Genomic DNA, 21,931 nt, shown 5'->3' on the forward strand with positions numbered 1-21,931 from the left:
ATTACGTCAAGTTTTAATGAATCTGCGACTTTTCTGTGCAACTTGGTCCATTGTACTTTGTGACACAAAGCTGCTTATACCTTCCAAGAAGGAGAGTCCCAGTGATGGAGCAATGGTCTTTTGTTTCTGAGAGAGCAATTGAACAAAGAAAAAGAAGCTGTGAAGGGCAACCTCACAAGAGTGAAATTGAAGAGGATAGGGCCATATGCAAAAGCTGCTATCTCATCCAGCAAACTGACACAATGTCCATTACTCAGTAGTGCTTAAGGATTAAAAACTTCAAGGAGAAATATCCTTCAGTGACTTGAGGAAGGATTACTGGTAATGGGACCGGTGCTTCTTTTAGCAGCTTTGTTGGTAACAGGGTCAAGTGGATTTAAGTGCAATTTCCAAGAAGTCTGCTGACAGCCCCAACCTGTGCAGTGTGGTCAACTGGTCAACATGCTGGAGGGAAAGAACGCAACCCAGAGGGGCCTTGACAGGCTCGAGATGATGGAGGGCTGGAGCACCTCTCCTGTGAAGACAGGCTGAGAGTGTTGGAGTTGTTCAGCACCAAGAAAAGAAAGCTTCAGGGAGACCTTATAGCAGCCTTCCACTACCTGAAGAGGCTTTACAAGAAAGCTGGAGAGGGACTTTGTATAAAGACACATGTTGATAGGACAAAGGGTAGGGGGTTTAAACCAGAAGAGGGTAGATTAAGGTTAGACATCAGAAAGAAATTCTTCAGTGTGAGGGTGGTGAGACACTGGAACAAGTTGCCCAGGGAAGTTGTGGATGCCCCGTCCCTGGCAGTGTTCAAGGCCAGGTTGGATGGGGCTTTGAGAAACCTGATCTAGTGGGAAGCGTCCCAGCAGCGGGTTTGGAAGTAGATAATCATTAAAGCCTCTCCCAACTCAAACCATTCTATGATTCTGTGATTACATACAGCCTGAAAAGCTAGACTTGTTTTCTATGCAGAAGTAATCTATCTAGCAGAAGGTTTTATCTTATTAAGGGCTCTGGAAAAATAATCTAAAAAAGGATATGCTGTTTTACAGCAAGACTTTGAATATTCCTTAGACATGCCCAAAGAGCAGACAAGCAATCTGGGCAGCTAATGGTAAGAACCTCATCCACAGCCCATGAAGAAATAAAAATGAACAGATTTAACAGTTCTGTAGTTATGCAATAACTTCACTTCTTTAAGATCAACAGAGACCTGTGTTTCTCCAGAACACCAAATATCTTCATGTTAGTAATTTTCCTCCACGCATTCTAATCCATCAGGCATAGATTCTAGACATCTGAACTAAAAGCAAGTAGAAAGAGCTTTCTGTATTTGAAGAACAAGTAGGCACCTCCTTGATCTCACAAATATCAAAAAAACATATTCTGCAGAGCTTTTGAAGAGAAAACAAAATATTTAGTTACTTCAGGAATATGTGATAAAACTGAATGGAAAAGCATATATGATGTATTTATAATGTCTCTAGTATAAACATGTTTTTCATCTCAGTTGTTTTGTGTCCATAACATCATACAGTCTCATAATATTGTCCTTCCTTGAATAATAAACCCCTCAACCATTCTAAGGAACATTCTCTGATGTACACACTGGAAAACTGAGGCTGAGATGAGCATAGAACTTACATCTCCTGAGTCTTAGCCCTCTGTTTTCAAACTGAGAATGGCATTACTCTACGGAAAGAAAGAACTAAGAAGAGATTTCCATCTGGAATGTGTTCTTTTAACTGCTTACCTAACCTAGGTGACGTTATTGTGTTAACATTAACTTTCTCATTGCAGGCGTGGAGATGACAGGGTCTGTAAGCTGCAGGCTTTTCTGAGGAAAAGCATTCATTGCCATGTCTTCCCGTGATCTTGTGCATGCACTGGATGACTCGGGACTGCATCCCTTTGCCACAGGTGACAGAGCACTGGAACACACATAAGACACACATTAATTTGAAAGGTATTTTTGTTGTAAACATGCGAATGAGATACCAGTCCAGGTGGCATTAGTGGCTGTTCATTCAGTTGTCAGCATTCCAAGATTTCAGCCTTCCATTCTGTTAGCTAAATGAAAATCAATTTTAAAGGCAGAATAAATTGACAATATTTATTGAAGAACTAATTCTGGCATCCTGTTGCTGTCAAGGTCAGTTCTGTAGAGTCTGTGATGAAACTGAAATGATGCAATGTGCCTTAAAGAGAGCAGCAGCTGTTCTTAGGTATCCATATCCTAATTTACTTTTGTTAGAAGTGAAAGTGATGGAACAAAATAAAATGCTTACAGATACTAACCAAGTTAAGCATTTTTAATTAAGCCATTAGTTCTGCCTGTGCAAAAGTACTTTTCCTACTGAGCAGAGAGTATGTCTCATCTTTGCATCACAACTTCATGCTTTTGTGTGTGTCCCACAAACAAAACACACACAAGATGGGACATCTTGTAGCCACAGAAAATGACAGAAGTAGAACAGCTGACCAGAGTAACAGTGCTAGCATTCTACTTCTATCAAAGTAATGCAACATATTAGAATGAAAGTTTGGGCAGTACTCTACAGATGCATACAAAATCTATTCAAAACCAAGAAAATGCATACTTTCCCTTTTGCTGTTTTTGAATAAATTTTCACAGGGTATGATTTTTTTTTGTTTCCATTAGTAGATATTAAACTGCTTTAACTACAAGTTTGTTCAAAATTTGTATCTTGTAAGTTGCTCCTACCAGCTAATGCTTTTGACTCAAGTACTCACAAATTTCATTAAGTTTTGGATAAATTTACTGTAGAATACATCTTTGATTATTAATAGATTTCTTGCAACAAATGATAGGAGCACTGGCTCAAAATTTATCACAACACCACCCACATAATCATGAAAATATTTTTATTCTAAAAAATCTTAATTACATAAATATTCAGAACACATCTCTTCAGGATGCTTAAAGAAGGAGCTGAAAAAATGTTGAAATAAGAGAGAAAAACAAGGAGAGGGTGCTATAACATAAGAGGTTTCCTAACCATCCGGTCTCAAGATGGTGATGAAGTAATATAGTTTTCTGAAAAGAAAGAATAAATTTTGAGTGCAGGAAACACTAAAGGGTTTTTTCACATTTAGTTCTGTTATCTGATTTTAAGTGATATTTTAAATGCTGTTACACATGCCAAATGGTAAAGAGAAGGTTTGCCCTTATATGCGTACATCAATGGAAATAAGACTCATGTCTTTTGGACTCATGAGATGCCAGAAGGGATACAAGAGATGAGGATATACACTTGAAGGGTATTTTTACAACGGACTGAATGAGGCCCAAAGCACACTTCAGCTGTAACCATATGAAATCAAGCAATAGCACTCTATACAGGCAGCAGGGGGACTTGATTTTGTTACTGTTTACAGTGATGTTTATGAAGAATAACTCCAGAAAGTCAATAAAGAACTAAAATTTCTCACAAAGTTACTCACAAAGTTACTTAGCTGTTTGAGCTAACACATGCAAATATATTCAATACTACATATAAAATAATATACAATAATACATATTATATTCAACATAATGAATACATAATTTTCTATACAGTATTTTCTATTCATTTCAATTCTATTTCTATTATATTCTCTTCAACCACAGCTTAACATATGAACCCATAAACTCTTCAGAGGAAAGAATGCAGCTGGTACTAAAATATTTTTGAAATAGAAGTCTGTCATCAACTTTGAATTTAGTATACTGCTTTTGAACTGCTGAAGAAGCCTCTAAGCAGAATTTCTTATACTGAATTTCCTGACTTTCCCCTTTGCAGTTAAAACTAATCTGGCTTCCTATAATGACCAACATTATACACATGGTAAACATGTATGGTTATACATATACATACCCAATTTAATCACCAATGGCAGCCAGAACATCAATCTCAGTCTTGCCAAAATTCCAGCCACTTGTCAGATTCCTCTCTCTATAATTTTTGGAGAAGTTTCTCTTAGGAATATTTTAATGGAATAGCAAGTGACACAGTGGTATAGCTAAAGTTTTTTTTAAAAAACAAACAAATCAACAACACAAAAAACCCCAAAACCTGAGAATGAAAGGAAGATGAAGGTAATATAATGAAGATAATACTACGAAGGTAATAACATTAAGATAATATCTAAAAATTATCACAGTGGTCTTAATTTAGTGTAATTTTGCACAAGGTATTTTATTTTTTCCTTTCAGTTGAACACCAGATTGTTTACTAACAAAAGCTGGTACGTATGCATCTTATTTGATCAGCTACAGATGAGTAGGACAGAAAAGACAGGTGGATCTGGTATAAAAGATCTCCTAAGACTGATTTATCTGCCTTTAACCTTTGTCTATCCTAAAATAAGTCAGTGTAGCCTAGCCGTATGGAGTACTGGAGAGGAGAAAGGCACTTGGAAAAAAAAAGACTTCTCCTGACAAAATGGGGTCTAATGATTTATGTACTAATTGAAAATGCATAAAAATTCCCATAGGTAGGAGACTTTGTGGAGAGCACTCTGTCAGCAGTCACATCGTGTCTGTATCAAATGAGCTCTGGCCTAAAAGATCATGGTGACTGCAACTGAGACAATATGCAACAAGCAGCCAGCAGTGCTGACACACTAATGAGTGTTCAGGCCCTGAGTTTCTATGCAGCATTTGGCAAGACTTCGCCCTTAAAATTTTAACTGGTGAATTAACATCACTTAAATGACTGAGCTGCTACTGGCCTTTGTGAGGTATTGCAAAGAGCTTTATGAAGCATTACAATGTTGTTTTCTTGCACGACCTATTTATTAACATCCCAACTTTGAAGGGAAGAAACTGACACAAAAAGATGATAAAACAAAATGTCTCAGTTCATACAGGAAATTTGTTGCAAAGCAGGAAATAAGAAATTTGCCTTCTGTTTTATCTTCTTTCCCTTTCACAGCAACATACTTATTTTTAACATTGTATTTATGTCTATTTTATCAAACTGAGAACTTCTATTAAGTTTTTTAAGATTTTTTTAAAAAATTGTGAAAAGGCAGGGCTAGCACACTGAGTTGCAATTGAAAACTTTCAAAGCCAGCCCCATTGGTTTACAAGTAAAGAGAGATTTTTCCAAACTGCTGGTGTTTTAAAACCAACCAGGGATCAAATATGCAAGCTGCACTCTTCCGTGTTCACCCAGCAACAGCAGCAGTGGTCTACCTTCAGAATGAAAAATTCTATTGACTAGAAAGAAAGAAAAAAAATAGTATCTCTTTACCATTCATATATTATCTCACATTCAAAGTAGCATGAAATAGTTTGAAACAGGGAAAACAAACAACAGGTATGGCATTTAGCAGTGCATTTGCCAGTTACAGATGAACAATGAAATTTCTGCTTGTCTCCATGAAGTGGTATTAAACCTGAATTTGTGCTGCATTGTGCAGCTGCATAACTGAGAGCAGCCACTAAACACTGGAGAATAAAAGGCATACATAACATTTTTATTTTTCTCACTGAAAAGGCATGGACTTGGTCCAGTTTCCACTAGGAGAAACCTCAACTCCTGAAAAGCATTAAATGCAACTCAGAGCAACAGCTCTGACCCTCATTTTGATACCCATTTTACTGAATATACACTTGTGCATTCTAGTGGAAGTAGAGTCTTCCAAAACAGTCTCCTAAGCTTGCCCCACTTTTCGATTTATCTCACTGAAAATATTCAGCCTGAGGCAAATACCTCTCACTGGACGTGCAGCTTTCAGATTTTAGCTAACAGTTGTGTTATGTAGGTAAAGCTGCACAGCTTCTGAATACTTCTGGAGCTTCCATGTTTAAAATTATAACAAAACTATCAACTTACTTTCACTTTTACATGTTAAACAATCATTTTAATCAGAAAGCAATCTGTCAAAACTGCTTGCATTGATTTAATGCATGATTTTACATAGAAATATATTTATTAATATAACACTTACGTATATAAAATTTACAGAAAATGCCCATTCCAAAACAATCTGGAATGCAACAGATTCACCAGATCTCAGATTAATTTCAACCCACAGCTTTTATTACTATGTCTGAAGAATACTATTCTATAACTTCTCCCCACACCCTCCACCACCCAGATACCACTCTTACATGTGCTACACTTTATTTTCATGGTTGTTAACTGCATTTTACTTCTGACTGTTCAGATGACCTACACTTTAAGGCCATGCAGCCGATTAGCAAAAATTCCCATAGGACAACTGTGCCTGTAGGTTTAGACTAAATGTTCTAATACACAGCCAGAGCTTTTTTATGTGGTTGTTAATCTGGGCATTTTGGACATATTCCTAAAGTTACTGTAAAAGTGTTCCAGCATCAAGACATGTAAGGCATTCCTTTTTAAGTTTACAAAAATTCTGGGAAAATTTAGTTAACAGCTCTTTTTAAGAAGAGGTTTTCTTTCTTTCAAATAAAATCTACCCACCCTGTTTGAATTTTGTCCTACTTTTGAACTTCTTTTAGACATAATTTCAAGGACAAAAATCTAGGCATAAAATATAACAACTGTTACACTTGGCATGCACAACCATTACCCAGGATTCCTTCTTTCTCTTCCCTGCCAAAGATAGATATTCTGGACAGAATGCATATTCCCAAGGCCAACAGCTGGGGAAGGTGCTGTAATGCCTTAGCTGTTTCCAGCTGGCCTTCATAAAAAATAGGAGTTTTTATTAAGGGGAAAATTAAGGGGAATTGTTGTCACTGGCAGACAGTAACAATCAAAATGCAACTTTCTGACAAGACAACAGGCAATCAATGCATAGACTGATACAACAAAAAACTCAATCTGCGACAAGTGTAAGTAGCATTCAAAATATAAAGTGATGTGCCCATAAGGAAACACAGTCGTAAGTTCTACTGGAAATTATTAGTAGAACATTCCTAATAGTTTATTTACTGGTTCATCAGTTCCAGCATTTCAGGAGTTTCAACTTCTTCATAAAATGAGTATGAAACAAGGACAGCAAGCACTCAAACTTTAGCAGCAGCATTCATATTTGCTGTCATGCTTGCAGTCTTTCTGTGTATCTTGAATTTTTTTGAAGTTTGCTTTGAAGGCAGGTAGATGAAGTGGTAGAATTGTTTTGAACAAAAGCTAAATACTGACTTAAATGCTACTAAATATGGCAAATAATCTGCAGTTTATTTATGAACTTCTTTTTTCGTTTTGCAAAGACATTAATGAATAGTGTAACTAATACAAAAATAGAGACTATAGGATCCAGACAGAAGATGGAGTCCCAGTTCTCCCACACATCACTTCCAGGAAGGTCTTTCTGCCTCTCTCATTTCTGACACACCCAGTTCCTCAGTATGTGAATGCCAAATTTAAAATTCAGAACTTGCGGCAAGTTCAGCTGAAAAAATTCTGATATTGGTCTCTCCAAAGTTTACCAAGTTTGAGTTGTTGATATTTATTTTGTTTTTTCTTTTCTCCTTTTCTTTCTCCTCTGATTTTTATTTCTAGCTTTCCTTTGCAGAATAATTAGTACTGGGTAACTGTTCAAAAGAGAAAATATTTTGATTTAAAACAGGCAGAGCCCCAGCTCACCTTTGGTAAGCTGGACTAGAGATAGAGTTCCTATGAAGGAAGTGCTCAAGTGCTCAAGTCTCAAGAATTTGGACCCTTCATTTATCCTTTTTTCATTTTTAACTTAAAAATCCTTGTTAACTTCCCATGTGGAACAATTCAATTTTTTGATGGATGATGCAGAACTGCTTTTGGCAGCAAGACAGAAAGCAACTAATAGTTGGTAAGTAAAATTTGGTTGTAGAAAACATGTAGAACTTGGTGTAATATGATGAGTAATGAAGCAACAAACATATTTTTTCTAGGAGAGTATATAAAAAACTATACTTGAAAATATAATTAGTCATGTACTCCAGATGAGTTTGATAGGCTTCAATCTTAAGAGTCTCTCTGGACTCAGTTTGGAAATAGCAAATTCTTTTTCTCTTTTATATATGAGGGATACAGTCTCTAGAGGAAGGACACTCAGAGAACACAAGGAACAGGTGTCACCTTCTACCTCAAAGACCAGCTGGAGTGCATGGAGATCCAGTTGGGGATGAGGATCTGACCATGAGTTTATGGATCAGGATTAAAGGGAGGGCAGGAACAGCCACCCAGCTGGAAGACTGAATGGAAAAGGGCCCTTATAAATGGATAGAAGCAGCCTCAAATTTGCATGAGGCTGACTGGTCTCATGAGGGACTTCAAACACCCAGACATATGTTGGTGGGACAACACACAAGGGCATGAGCAACCCAAGAAATTCCTGGATATATTCCTTATCCATGTGACAGAGGACTTAATGAGGAGAGGTGCTGTGTTGGACCTTGTTATCACCAACAAGGATGGGCTGGTGGGAAACGTAAAGCTCAAAGGCAGCCTTGGCAGCAGTGCCATGAAACAGTGGAGTTCAAGACACTCAGGGCAATGAGGAGGACATAAGGTTAATATTCTGGTTAATATTCAAGGATCACCTCCTCCAAGCCCAAGAGCAATGCATCCCAACAAAGAGAAAGGCAGACAATAATGCCAGGAGGCCTGTGTGGATGAAAAAGTAGCTCCTGGACACACTTGGATGTAAAAATAATGTCTACAGAGGATGGAAGAAAGGATAAGTAGCTTGGGAGGAATACAGAGAAATTGTCTGAGCAGCCAGGTTAGGAAAGCTAAACCCTTAAAAGAATTAAATCTTTCCAGGGACACCGAGGGCAACATAAAAAGCTTCTACAGGTATGTTATTGATAAAAGGAAGACTAGCGAAGATGTGGGCCTTCTCTGGAATAAATTTAGGAAACTGAGATCTGGTTACTTGGGATATGGAGAAGGCTGAGGTACTCAATGACTTTTTTGTCTCAGTGCTCAAGCCAAACCTCAAGTCACAAAAGGAAAAGGCAGGCACTGGGAGAAAGAAAAACTATCCTAGGAAAGAGGTACATCAGGTTCAAGACCATCTATGGAACCTGAAGGTGCACAGGTCCATGGGACCAGATGAGATGCATCTGCAGGTACTAAGAGAACTGGCAGATGAAGTTGCTAAGCCACCATCCATCATATTTGAGGAGTCATGGCAGACTGGTGAAGATGCCACTGATGGGAAAAGCAGAAACATAATGCCCACTTTTAAAAAGGGAAAACCAGAAGATCCAGGAAACTAAAGGCCACTCAGTCTTACCTCAGTGCACAGCAAGATCATGGAGCAGATCCTCCTACAAATTACATAAAGCACATGGGAAATAATGAGGTGATTTCTGACAGTCAACATGGCAAATCATGCATATCACTAAGGGCAAATTGTGCCTGAAAAATGTGGTAGTCTTCTATGATGTGTCACAGCATCAGTGGAGAAGGGGAGAGCAACTCACATCATTTACCTGATCTTGTGCAAAACATCTGACACTGTCACACACAACATCTTTGTCTCTGAGCTGGAGAGACATGGACTTGACAGATGGACCACTTGATATTGGAAGCAGGACTCAAAGACCTGCAGTCAACAGCTTGTATGTCCAAGTGAACATCAGCGATGATTAGCATTCCCCATGTGACAGTACTGGGACCTGCACTGATTAACATCTTTGTCAGCAACACTGACAGTGGGACTGAGTGAACCCTCATCAATTTTTCAGACACCAAGCTTTGTGGCATGGTCAACATTCTGGAGGGAAGGGATACCATCCAGGGGGAATGTGAAAGGCTTGAGAGGTGGGTCATGCAAATCACATGGAGTTCAGCAAAGACATATCCAGGGTCCCACACTTGGGTCAAGGCAATCCCAAGTCCATTTACAGGCTGAGCAGAGAACAGATTGAGAACATCCTAAAGGAAAAGGATTTGGTGGTGTTGATTGATGAACAACTAAACATAAGCCAACAATGTGCACTTGCAGCCTAGAAAGCCAACCCCATCCTAAGCTGCATCAAAAAAAGTGTGGCCAGCAGGCTGAGGGAAGTGATTCTCGCATTCTACTCATGAGATCCCACCTGGAATATTGTGTCCAGTTTTGAAGCCCCCAACATAACAAGGACATGTATCTCTTTCAGCGAGTCTAGGGGAGGGTCACGAAGATCATCAGAGTCTTGAAGCACCTGTCTTATGAAGACAGGCTGAGATAGTTGGGGTTGTTCAGACTTGAGAAGGCTCCAGGAAGACATTATAGCAGCCTGCTAGGACCTGAAGGGGTCCTACAGGAAAGCTGGAGAGGGACTTCTTAGAAGGACATATAGTGATAAGACAAGTGGGAATTATTTTAAACACAAAGAGAGTAGATTTAGATTAGGTATTGGGAAGAAATTCTTCACTGCTAGGGTGATGAGATACTTGCACAGGTTGCCTAGAGGATCTGTGGATACCCCCTCTCTGGCAGTGTTCAAGGCCAGGTTGGACAGGGTTTTGAGCAGCCTGATTCAGTGGAAGATGCCCCTGCCTGTGGCAGCGCGTTTGGAACTATATGATCTTTAAGGTCCTTTCCAAGCCAAATCAGTCCATGCTTCTATATTTGAAACCTAGGTTCCATTCCCCAGTATCTGTCTTGGATGAACTAATGAAACACAGTCATCCACTGCCTAAAAAAGTTCAGAAGTAGGACAAAATTCAAACAGGAAGGGTAGATTTTATTTGAAAGAAAACCTTTTTTTAAAAAGAACTATTAACTATATTTATCCCAGAATTTTTGTAATTTTAAACAGGAATGGCTTTCATGTCTTGCTGCTTGTACAATTTTACAGTAACTTTAGCTGTTTTGTACCACAGAAAGTTAAGCATTTGCCTTTAAATAACATCACACTATGTAGCACTTTCAAGTTTTTCTGGTAATATAAGTAAAAGAAAGAGCTAATTCCTAATAGTGACTTTACTTCCATTCACTGTATCTACCAAATTTGGATCATGAGATGGTCTAAAGTGACATCAGGTAGCTCAGCTAAATGGTTATGAAAGATATTTAAAAAACAAACCCAGAGTTTATGAGGAAATTGAGCCTTATGGATTTATTATTTTTTTTTAACTGAAGGTAAAGATAACTTACAACTGCCAATAAAACTTGGTTAATTTTTGCTTCAAAATATTTAAACACAATCTTCTTAGGAAGAAAATGGATTTCCTGAAAATTATTCAAACTGCTTTATTAGTAGGAAAACCATACTGTAGTGTAGGACCTTCATTATGTGAGCAAGATTAGGTGAGGTAACTCTGGAGTTTAAACATTAATCTCTGAACAACAGCCTCTGGAACAGCACAGACAAAGCACAAAAGTAAATCTTATGCTATTTAAAAATATGCAATATTGCTTGCAACTCTTTGAGACTCATAAATTAGAAATTTTAAGTAGCTATTCTGATTCTGTCTTGCCAGTCACAAATCACAGACCTTAGGCTAAAGCAATTATTTTAAAATAAATTTCCAATAATAAGCTACTAATTATATTTTTAAAGTCTTTTCAGTTACAAGCAATTAGAAAACAGTAAAAAATGAGAATCACAGATTAAAGCAAAATAACAAAAAAACCCCAACAATAAATACAGTTGTGATAAAACGAGGATTTGGTAGAAGATTGAGTTAGCACAGTAACACATATCTGAGGCATTAGTATCTATGTTAGCTGCACAAAAAATTTGATTTAAAATGCATGAAAGAAAAGGTTTTTCAAGACACAAAAATCAGTCATATCCCACAAGAGCAGAAGGATTACATGAACTCTAGCATAACCCAAGTGAACTGGCTAAATGGTTACACGTTGGCAGATGATACAGGCAGAGATAATACAAAAATATTTGAAAAGGGAGAGATGTTATCTTAAGAGATGGAGATACACCAGGCAAAACAATGCCTACTGAACTGACAGCACTAGACTGATTCAATTTTCAACTAATTTTCGACTAATTCAATTTTCCTGTACATGCTAAAATTCAGAATGATTTGTCAGCTATCAGAGAAAGAATCTAGGCATTATCATGAACATACTGATAAAATCTTTTTGACAATGTGTATCATTAAGCAAAAGTAAGAAAGAATGTGAAGGCAGAAATTAGAGAAATGAGCATGCAGAAAAAGCTCATGCTGAAAAGATGAAAAATGTCTGTGGTTCAAAATGTCAAGGGACTGGTGTTGCCCTCCATACTGTGGGACCAACCATGAAAATTTAGACTAACCGCAGTTTTACAGCATAGACTCAGGTACATAATCAGTTATTGTAAAGAGACTTGAGATCCTTACGTAGAATAGGCTGTACGTATACACATATTTCAGTTAAGTGAAGTTCTGGGAGGATATAAGAGAAGCTGCTCCTCTGGTTTGTTTTGTCCCCTCCTCCCCTGTCCAATGTTACTTGTTATTTCATTAGTTCCTTTCCTAATTGTAATGCTATGTGATGGTACAAATAAATCAGCATAGCTCCTTAGAGACACTGAAATTCTGATGATATGCATTCTGCTTGTTGGCCTATAATGTTTCTTGTTGTAGTGGTTGTGTAATAGTATGTTAAAAGATTTCACTGGTAAAGTGAAATTTATCTACCTGCACTGTGTATCCCCCTTCCATTGCTCAAAGATCCCAGCAGCCCTCAACAACAATTGAGAGGTATTTCTGGGAAAGCACATAGTGAAGTCCTAACTATAGGTCATCACTCCTATTCAGCAATACCAAAGGAAATTTTTAATCTATATTTATAAGCATACTTGTGCATATGTACGTTCCCTGCAGCAGTCACACCTGGTTTATAACCAGAAAAAATTGGTGTTCAGCCTGCTCTAGACTGCACTAAAATGGCTTTGAAGTGGCAAAGAAAGTGATGGGAAGCTGCTCCTGACATTCTCTGTGCCTTTGTGCCTTTGTAGCTGTATGACACATCTTCTGCTAGGTGTGAACTTGTATCCTTTGCCTGGTCTTGTTTCCTTCAATAGGCCACAACATCCAAATGTTCAAGGACAGCACTGAGCAAGCCTCAGCCCAAACAAGTGGGTTCCTGTAATCTTCTCTGTAGTAGAAACATTTGACAGTTATTCAGAGCTTTGTATTCGTACTTCTAGTACTAATAATTATAGCTAACATTTTGCTTCTAATTACAGTTTTATAGTTGCTAATGTAATTTTTTCACTTGAAGGCAAGCTCCATTTTTCTGAAAAATCAGATCCATTACTGAAGATTAATATTACTATATAAATGTACATGTGCAATTTTCTCTTTCTGAAGACACTCACTAAATGTCATGATATTTAATCATTTTAACTAAACTTTCCCACTGAAATCATACCTTTGTATTACTCAGTAAAGTTTCAAGAATCCTTTCACCTAGTTGGTCCAAAAAAACCCATTTGAAGAATATGTTCACTTGACGATATCATTTTATCAATTCACTTCTCATTAAAGCATTTCAGGTTAATTTTTGGGACCTGAAGCCATTAAATTTAAATTTTAAAGAATACCTGGAGAACATTCTTGCTATTCTAGATATTAAAATTTTTTATCTCATTGTGTAAAGTCAAAGATGATTTTTAAACTTCTATTTTTTATCTTCATTGGTCTCATATACATACATACTTTATACTTCTTTGAATATTACAAATGGCTGCTCCAAAATTCTACTCCATTGCCCGTTGTTATGATCCTATCACACCCTGCTGAATTTATCCAAAGTTGCTGGTATATCATATCAAACTGGAGTTTTGAAGTATTATTTTCAAAATCCACTCTCCAAATTATTCTCCTTTCCATAATTAATCCAGCTCCATTCCAAAATTCATCACCAAAAGGTTCATTTATTGCAGCAATGTTCTGAAGATTCTAGATAATAGAAAAAAAATATATACATAGCTTTCTGTACAAAGTGCCCTGGACCTGCTGTTTGAGCACACTATGCTGTTGACTTGTAAGATTTTTTTTTTAAATGACTTCTTTGATGAATCACAAACTCATAGAATCATCATATTTGGAAAAAATGCTAAGATCACCGTGTCCAACCAATAAAAACCCCATGACAAATTCAAGAAATAATAAATAAATAATATATCATTATAAATACTATAGCACATCCTGAAGTGCCTTATCTATATGTTTTTTAAATATCTTCAGGGATGGTGGCTTCTCCATGGGCAGCCTGTTCCAGCACCTGACTACTCTGTCACTAAAGAAATTCTTCCTAATACCTAATCTGAATGACGTGAACTTACCTCTAGTAAGCCAAGCAGATGTGTAAACATGCAGTTCCGATGAGTTTCACTTCACCTCTTCCCTTCCTACTTGTTTATCCTTAGATGACTAATTCCTCTGAGCAGGTCTCTGTCTCCATATGGATTTGAAAAGAATGGCAATCAGCAGCTTAGTAAAGGACACTGCTGCTAAGTCCTTAGCAAAGGACACTGGGCTACACCTTACCCTAGCTGATGCTAGAGTAGCAGATATGGTGACCTTTCTCATCTGAAGATGACATACACTGCTAAGTACAGTATTCCAAGGATGACATTTCCTGAGAAAAGAGTGTAATTAGTAATGTTGCTAGCTAATGTCCAGAAGCTCAGTTGGAGCCTTCACTCTCTCATCATCCTTATTTTCCTCACATATGCAGGCACAGAACACAACTGTTGTTAAGAATAACAATGTTTAGTGTATTGAGACAGCTGGTGAACTTAAAAGCTATCATATTATTCAATACTGCATATAGGCTAGGTTACACAACACTCTTTTAAATTAAGTCTGAGTTTTAGAAGAATTGTGCTTATTGACCTATTGAAGATAGCAATTCTGGTCAGATTTTCTCTGATTTGCTAATAATGTTAAAACAATGAGCAGGAGAATAATCTGATCTCTGTATGACTGTACCTCTAAAACAAATCAACTCCATTAAAGTGGAATTAACAAATTACTTCATTACAGCATTACTATGATTATTAATAATGCTATCTTTACAGTAATAGTGCAACTTAAAGTACATTTAAAATTATGACTTAGGAGTTCAAGGGGAGCAGTAAAGCCAATAAGAATCACATTAAGCCTCTGCTACACTGTGTGAGAAGCAATGTGTGAGAAGAATGTGTTCCTAGCAATGAAACAGAACAGTGACAGAGGGGAAAAGAAGAAAATCCAAATATATCTTAAACCGAACTCATGTCTCTGTATAGAAACTGAAGAATCTGGGTTTTTTATTTCCATCTTGCAAAATCTCAGCTGTTCAAGTCACAGTCAAACTGCAAATTAGCTACTCAAAAAACATTTTGTCAGTTTCATATTAAATATTTCTGCATTCCCTAATTTTGCAATTTCAAGTACAATTTAAGTGCCAGTGTCACAGCTTTTACTGTAGAAGGAAAGCAGAATATATAAGATGCCAGTAGATTTTAAACAGGAAGAAGTAAGTTCTTATACATTCATCTATGACATGAAAGTTTGCGAAAAGTACTGAATTTGAGAATATAGCTTCTCTACAGAGGACACTGGGAACACAATGTAACTGTCCAATCATCACCTTATAGCTTCAGCAAACCCAATGTGGATGAAGGATTCAGCTAAGAAAACAGTCTATTCCCTGCTGGTACAAGTGCTGAATGATGTAGGTTTTCAATGCATTTTTGTGGTATGGAAATGCAAACACTAAACTTTATAGCCAACACATCTTCTAAAAGTAACCCTCCTACTGAAGGTTAGTTGCTTCTGTTATTTAACAAAATAATGGTTACACAATTTCATGCTTTTGAAGTAACTAAGGTAGAGAGTTTACCTTCTGGATTCTGTAAGACTGTTCCAAAATATTACCAAATATTTTAAATGATCACCACTATAAAGAAAAAAAGCATTTGACACTATCCTTTGTTCTTTAAATGTGAAAAAAGTAAAGAAAATGTAATACATAGTTATGTGATAGCCACAATTTGTGCCCCATTATCATAAAATGGGATCTTCCAAAAAGAATTCTATGAAGCACTAGTTGCATACAGAGTACTTGCAGCTAATTCTTGGAAGGCTGTCTGGTCATACACTGCTGGCTGTAGTCCTTTTTTCCAGCTGCTACATCACATGAAAGACAACTAAAAATATAATAAATACTTCTCCATACAAGCAAGTTAAAAACTGCTGCAGTAATATTAGACAGTAATGTGCAAGAGTTATGTGCCAAGTTATGAAGAGAAGCAAAGGGGAAAAAATATTATACTCCTTCTGATACAGCGTGGTCTGTGATATGGCAAGAGAAAATCTTTACAAGGTTCAATTTCAGTATTTCACCGCGTTTGGGATATTCTAAACTGTATCAGATGTTCATAGTCCAATAACACTCTCAATCACAGATCTACACCATATTTTCTGTAACAGATTGATTGGCAATGCTTATGAACCTCAGTGAAATCAAACCTCATATGGCAAAGAAATAATGTACTGACAGCTACATCAAGTGGTCAGAGTCGACAATATTAGATGCTTCACAGATATTAAATGGTCTGTGTGGATATTTAATAAGATAAAGGTCCTCCCTTGTAGGGCTGGAGGATGGAACTTATTGGACACACAAATCAAAAATAAGTGTAAACACAAATTAATAATATGTGCAAACGAGGAGGTTGGAGTGAGCTGCAGTTTTTGGAGTTGTTTGCCTGCCTACTTACAACACCATATTTATATTAGATTTACCTGATCTTAAAGATTCACCTGTACTTTCTTCATATTTTGAACTTTTATTTATACTGTGGTCTCAGTGTGACTATGTGTTTTTGTTTGGGGCTTATTTGTAGCCTTATTATTCCTCAGCAGAGAGAGTCGTTCACTTCTGATGAAATAAATTCTTACAAAGATCTCACCTTGCAAAATGTATTATGCTGTGGGGCATGAGTATCAAGGATGCCTCACCTTAGACCAGTCCCCCATTCTCCATACGTAGCATTTGGAGTAGTCCTCACAGTCCTCTGCTTCTTTAGGTCTTGTGGACAGAACACATTTCTTGCGGGGATTGGTGCATCTCACAGTCCGATGCCGTACTCCCCTACCACACTTCACGGAGCACTGTAGGAAAAAGATGGCTTTCAGGTTTCTACAAAACTCATAGTTGCCCATTTTACTTCCTTCTAATGACCACTGCCAGGCTAACAAATATTTCAAGACTTCCTGATCTCCTGTCTTCAATTGCATAGACATTGGTTTTGATTAAAAGTAACAAATGAGCAACAGTTCTTCATGGAGTAGAACGATAATTGCTGCATTTTCAGCTAAAAATACATTATTAGATCAAAATTACTTGGTAACAGGAAAAACTAGGCATCTGGACAAGAAAACATCTGAAAAGGTATAATGAAATGAATGCAGTGTTATACTGAAAATATTAGGCAAATATTCATAAGAATAAGATACAAACCAACTTCAGAAAAACTCCCTAGAGCCTAATATGCCTCTTTTTTTTTTTTTTAGGGAAAAAAGTTAAAATGGAAAAGTAAATATTCTAATACTATGCAAGAATACACACTGAATTTGAAAATACAAAGTGATTGCATAGACAGACTGTGAAAACTTTCAATTTGCACAGGTCTTATCTATGTTTTTTTCCACCATTCCCACTTACAATGCCAAAATTATGTTAATTCCGTCTTAAAACATTTTCCCACCACTTGCAGATCAAAACTCTCCCTAGCCAAGATGATTATAACTGCAGGAAGCAGTAATGGCTAATTTCTAATGTAAAAGTGATAGCAGAAATGGCCTTGGGAAACACCTCATTCTTCAAAATATATTTATTGCTTCCAACAAAAATATGCATACTTATTTCTCATCTCTCAAGAAAAACAAACTAAACAATCTGGAATTTTTTCTTGCACCTCTGTAAGTGAATATCATTCTTGCAGTCAGCTCTTGCCTTTTAAACTCTTGTGGACCAAACCAGAAACTGCTATTTATTTCTACGTTAGCACCTGTTTCTTGTCTTTGACAACATTTTTGACATTTCAGATCATTCTTCCTTGAGGACTGAGGGGAGGCTGCTCAGCAGGGAAACCCAAGGAAGGGAGTATACCCACATTCAGAACCTGCAAGTTTATTTTGAACCTGGAGGCACACAGCTTCTGGTAGGGGAGACAATCAGAATTGCCTTTTGGCTTCGAGTGGAGGAAGAATCCTCCAATAACTCCTTCACCTGGTCCATATGGCAGTGATAACAATATCTTTCTTTCTCCACAGCCAATTACTTCTAGAATTAGTACAGGTTTTTAGAATAAGAAAGGCAAATGGCTATGTACATTAAAATAAGTAAATAAGGGTTTTTGAATAATAATTACATTATACAACAATGCCTCAGGATGCAAATTACGCAACATTCTGTTATTTACAAGCCCATTTGCCCCCCGCTTCCAATGTTCTTTGAAAAAAAGGCAAGAAGTGAGCAGAAAGGTAGGAAATATCCTTTGCAAGCAGCTCCCTTCATAGCCTCTCTTAAGCAGAATGGCAGCAGCCATCTGCTGATCATCCCTTGGTACTAAAGTTTGTCAGAGATGCTCCTACTCATAAGCCAAGGTCTGGTAGCTGATAAATAATGACCTTAATTACATTTACACCTAGTTACCCACTACTACGGTCAGAAAATACATAATTACATGAGAACAGCGAAAATCATTAGGCTGAGCTGTGGCACTTGCTGCTAAAAATCTTAGTCAGCAAATAGTAAGGCATTAATAATCACTATGAACCATCTGTATCAACAAAAGCAGCACCTCAGACCAGACTCCTGCCTCCCATACAGTCATACAGTCCTGGCCTTCACAGCGCTGTGCAAAAGCAGGCTTTGGCCCAGGGCAATCCCTCTCCCTAGCTCTGATCAGGGTTCCATTTCTGAGCTGCTGTGTGCAGGCTACTTGTCTGTTCTGGGTTCCTTTTCCACATGTCCTTGAACATGGAGTCCATTCTGTCATCATCCATCTGCAAAGAGATACAGGCAATGCAAGAACAGAAAACAGGCAAAACAAGAAATCAGGAAAAGTACCATCACATCATCTAATTCTCTAGTGTACTAGTACACATTCAAGACATATTTGCATATTTTCTGTCTCCTTTAAACTTCACTTTGTTAATAGACTACTTATTAAAACAACATATTTTACACTAAAAAAGGTGTAAATGTTCATATAATGTGATTCCCCAGCACATTCTCCCTATGTTTTCAGAATATGGTTATTATAATTCCAATTTTAAAAGCTCCGAACCACACATTTTAGACATGAAAGATCACTGATCAGCCTGTTATTCTCTGTCTATATAATTATCCATACATCAAGTGCATGCCATGCATGTAAAGTTCATTTTCTTTAAAAATACTAAGTTGCAAGACAAATCACTCACATATGAAAGGCTTGCTGCTCTGGAGGATGAATAAAAGCTCAGATTTATTCATTGGGGTCACACCTAACTCAGGTTGTGCAGTTTAAATCCCAGCAACAAGGAAGGTTGATGCAGCTGGGCAGAACTCAAATACCTGGAGAGCAATTGTTCTAGAACGTAATTTTTCCCAAATATTCTGTAGCTCTAGACTATGGCCATATACCCTGAAAAATCAAATACCTCTGTCACTGATGCAGTATGAGACTTAGATTGCAAGGGAGAGTTTTAAGGAAACTGAGAATTAGCAAATCTGTTCCAATCTTCTGTCGTACATTGTTGTAACAAAATAAAACATTGAACTAAGATTTTTTTATCATCAGTCCAGAGACTCAATTTGCAAATCACAGCCTGCCAAGATAATGCAATGGGGTTTAAGATACTTCTTCAAGTGCCAATAGCAAACAACGAGTTACGCAAGCATACTCTTTAGCTGCACTTAAGTTTAAAGCAAACAATATTTGTTTTGTACTAATCCAGTGTTAAATACTGGATATATGTTAAGGATCATGATATGTTGCTCCATTTCTCAACGCAGCATATCTAGAGTAGTGATTAGCAACATTTAAAATGTTTCATTGAGTAAGAAAGAAATTACAAAACAGTGGATACTTATAGTTGGCAATCCCTTAGAAAAAGATCAGCCTTTTCCACTTCTATCCAAAAAGCACATAGTGATGCTTATAATATAAACTAAAGATCTGCTCAAGTATGTGCATAATGAAATACAAATAATCACTCCAAACTGTAATGCCGTAGTCTGGGGCAGTTCAAACCTTGGTCTGGTCTTACTTAGAATGTACCATTCCAGTTTATTAATTTCAGTATTTAATCCTTTCCAAGAAAGCTATGCCCTCTGGTTCATTTTATATGCCTTCTTTATCAGTATTTGCATTTTTTTTACTTGGCATTTATTTCTTTCAAAATACCATCTATCTCTCCTCCATATTACTGCAGTAGACCTATTCCAGTGTCTAGTCCTGGGGACACCAGACAGCTATTGCTAGCTGTTCTCCCCTCCCTTAAAAGGTGGCACATAATTTAACCGAGTCCACACAATACTTGGGACTTCCTTAGTCATAATTCTTAGCTGACATTTGAAGCTGTATGGAAAACTCTGAAACATGTCACTGTACTAGCCTGGCCAGCTAGTGCAAGGAGCAGTAGGCTGCCAGCCCAGATGCAGGGACACCAAGTTAGGTGGGATTTGCAGGCCACACGCTGCACAGTGCAACTGCTTCCTGGGGAAAAAAAACCTTTTAGAAACGCTTCCTCCTTCCACCATTATACCATAAGATTTTGTTCTGCCTTTAGATCCACATACAAATGGGTGGAGGGAGAGGGAGGAGAGGATTGAGGAGAACGCTCTCTGTACTTCAAGTTACATCAGTGTAGAAAACCTGACTAACATTTACTTATTTATTTGCTTACATAGTACTTGGTGCTCTCACAGCTTACTTAGAGCCTTTAAAGAAGTGAAGCCTCAACTTAAGTAAATGCCTTAACTAAAATGCCTTATTAACTACAAGGAAGGGATTACATCCATCTTTATATAGACACCATTTGATTTTCAGTTTCATGGTACACAGTCTGTGAGAACACTTCCTGAGGGAAGTAATCATCTGGTTTATTGAATAACAATTTATTTAGGCATGTGTCTAAGGGGACACTTCTTCACTAAAACTCAGGAGAAATGACAGCCAGTGTTTCTATTTTTCCTATGTTTTGCATTATAATCTTTCAGATAGATGTATTTACTGCATATGCCAGAGATGGTCTCTCTTAGCTTCCAAGACTTACATCAAGATATGACAGTTTAATCAAACCAAATCACTGTTACCTGGTCTGGCATGCCTGCTCATTGCACTTGCGGATCTGTGGTTCAGGTTTTGTTAAATATCTGCACTTCTTGTTGTCCACAAGACTGATATTCTTGTTCATAATCTTTGTGCAAGAGACGGTAGTTTTTCTTTCACCTAGTCAAAAAAACATCAAAAAAACAAAAAACAAAAAACAACAGGTATGTGGGGGAACCAGGAATATGCTGTTTTGCTAAAACAGGAACGGCAAAGGTATCTTCATCATATACACCAATTTAATGAACAGTTTGGCTAAAAGAACTGCAAACCCTGTACAAGTACATAAATGCTAGCAGGGAGTCTAAAGTTTGTAGGGAACAATGTAATTTTCTAATCCATTCTTATTATACCACTCTCCAGAGATTTTTATTGCTTTACTCCTATAAGTAGTAATGGGCCAAATTTTTGCTCTTACTTGAAGAACTGTTTATTTCTCAACAACAGAAACCCCGTTATTGAGAAAACTCTGCAGAAATATTATATAGGAAGTATGGTTATAAATTAATATATAAAATAAGGAAATGAATGACAAGTCCTGACCTTCTGTCTTGCTCAAGCGTAATACCTCTGCCTGGTTTAGCAGTATATTAGCATATATGGCTGGCACTGATCTAAAGGGAACCATCACATGCAAAATTCAGTAAGGAGCCTGCACTATTCACCATGAACTAAAGAGGCCACATAACTGACCTCATCTGTAGGGTGATC

The 21,931-nt window shown here is 37.3% G+C and overlaps 1 protein-coding gene across 1 annotated transcript in view; it reads right to left on the bottom strand.

Moving 5' to 3' along the window:
• Positions 1-21,931, bottom strand: part of ADAMTS19 (ADAM metallopeptidase with thrombospondin type 1 motif 19) — a 113,624-nt gene that overhangs the window by 1,988 nt on the left and 89,705 nt on the right. Inside the window, exons 19-22 of the mRNA XM_008503354.2 lie at positions 21,205-21,340; positions 18,704-18,908; positions 16,857-17,009; positions 1,739-1,916 (exon numbers count right to left, since the gene is read on the bottom strand). Coding sequence (XP_008501576.2) covers positions 1,739-1,916; positions 16,857-17,009; positions 18,704-18,908; positions 21,205-21,340 — 672 coding nt within the window. The remainder of the gene's footprint in view (positions 1-1,738; positions 1,917-16,856; positions 17,010-18,703; positions 18,909-21,204; positions 21,341-21,931) is intronic.

The sequence above is a fragment of the Calypte anna genome, chromosome Z, assembly GCF_003957555.1.
Source record: "Calypte anna isolate BGI_N300 chromosome Z, bCalAnn1_v1.p, whole genome shotgun sequence".
NCBI classification, from domain to species: Eukaryota; Metazoa; Chordata; class Aves; order Apodiformes; family Trochilidae; genus Calypte; species Calypte anna.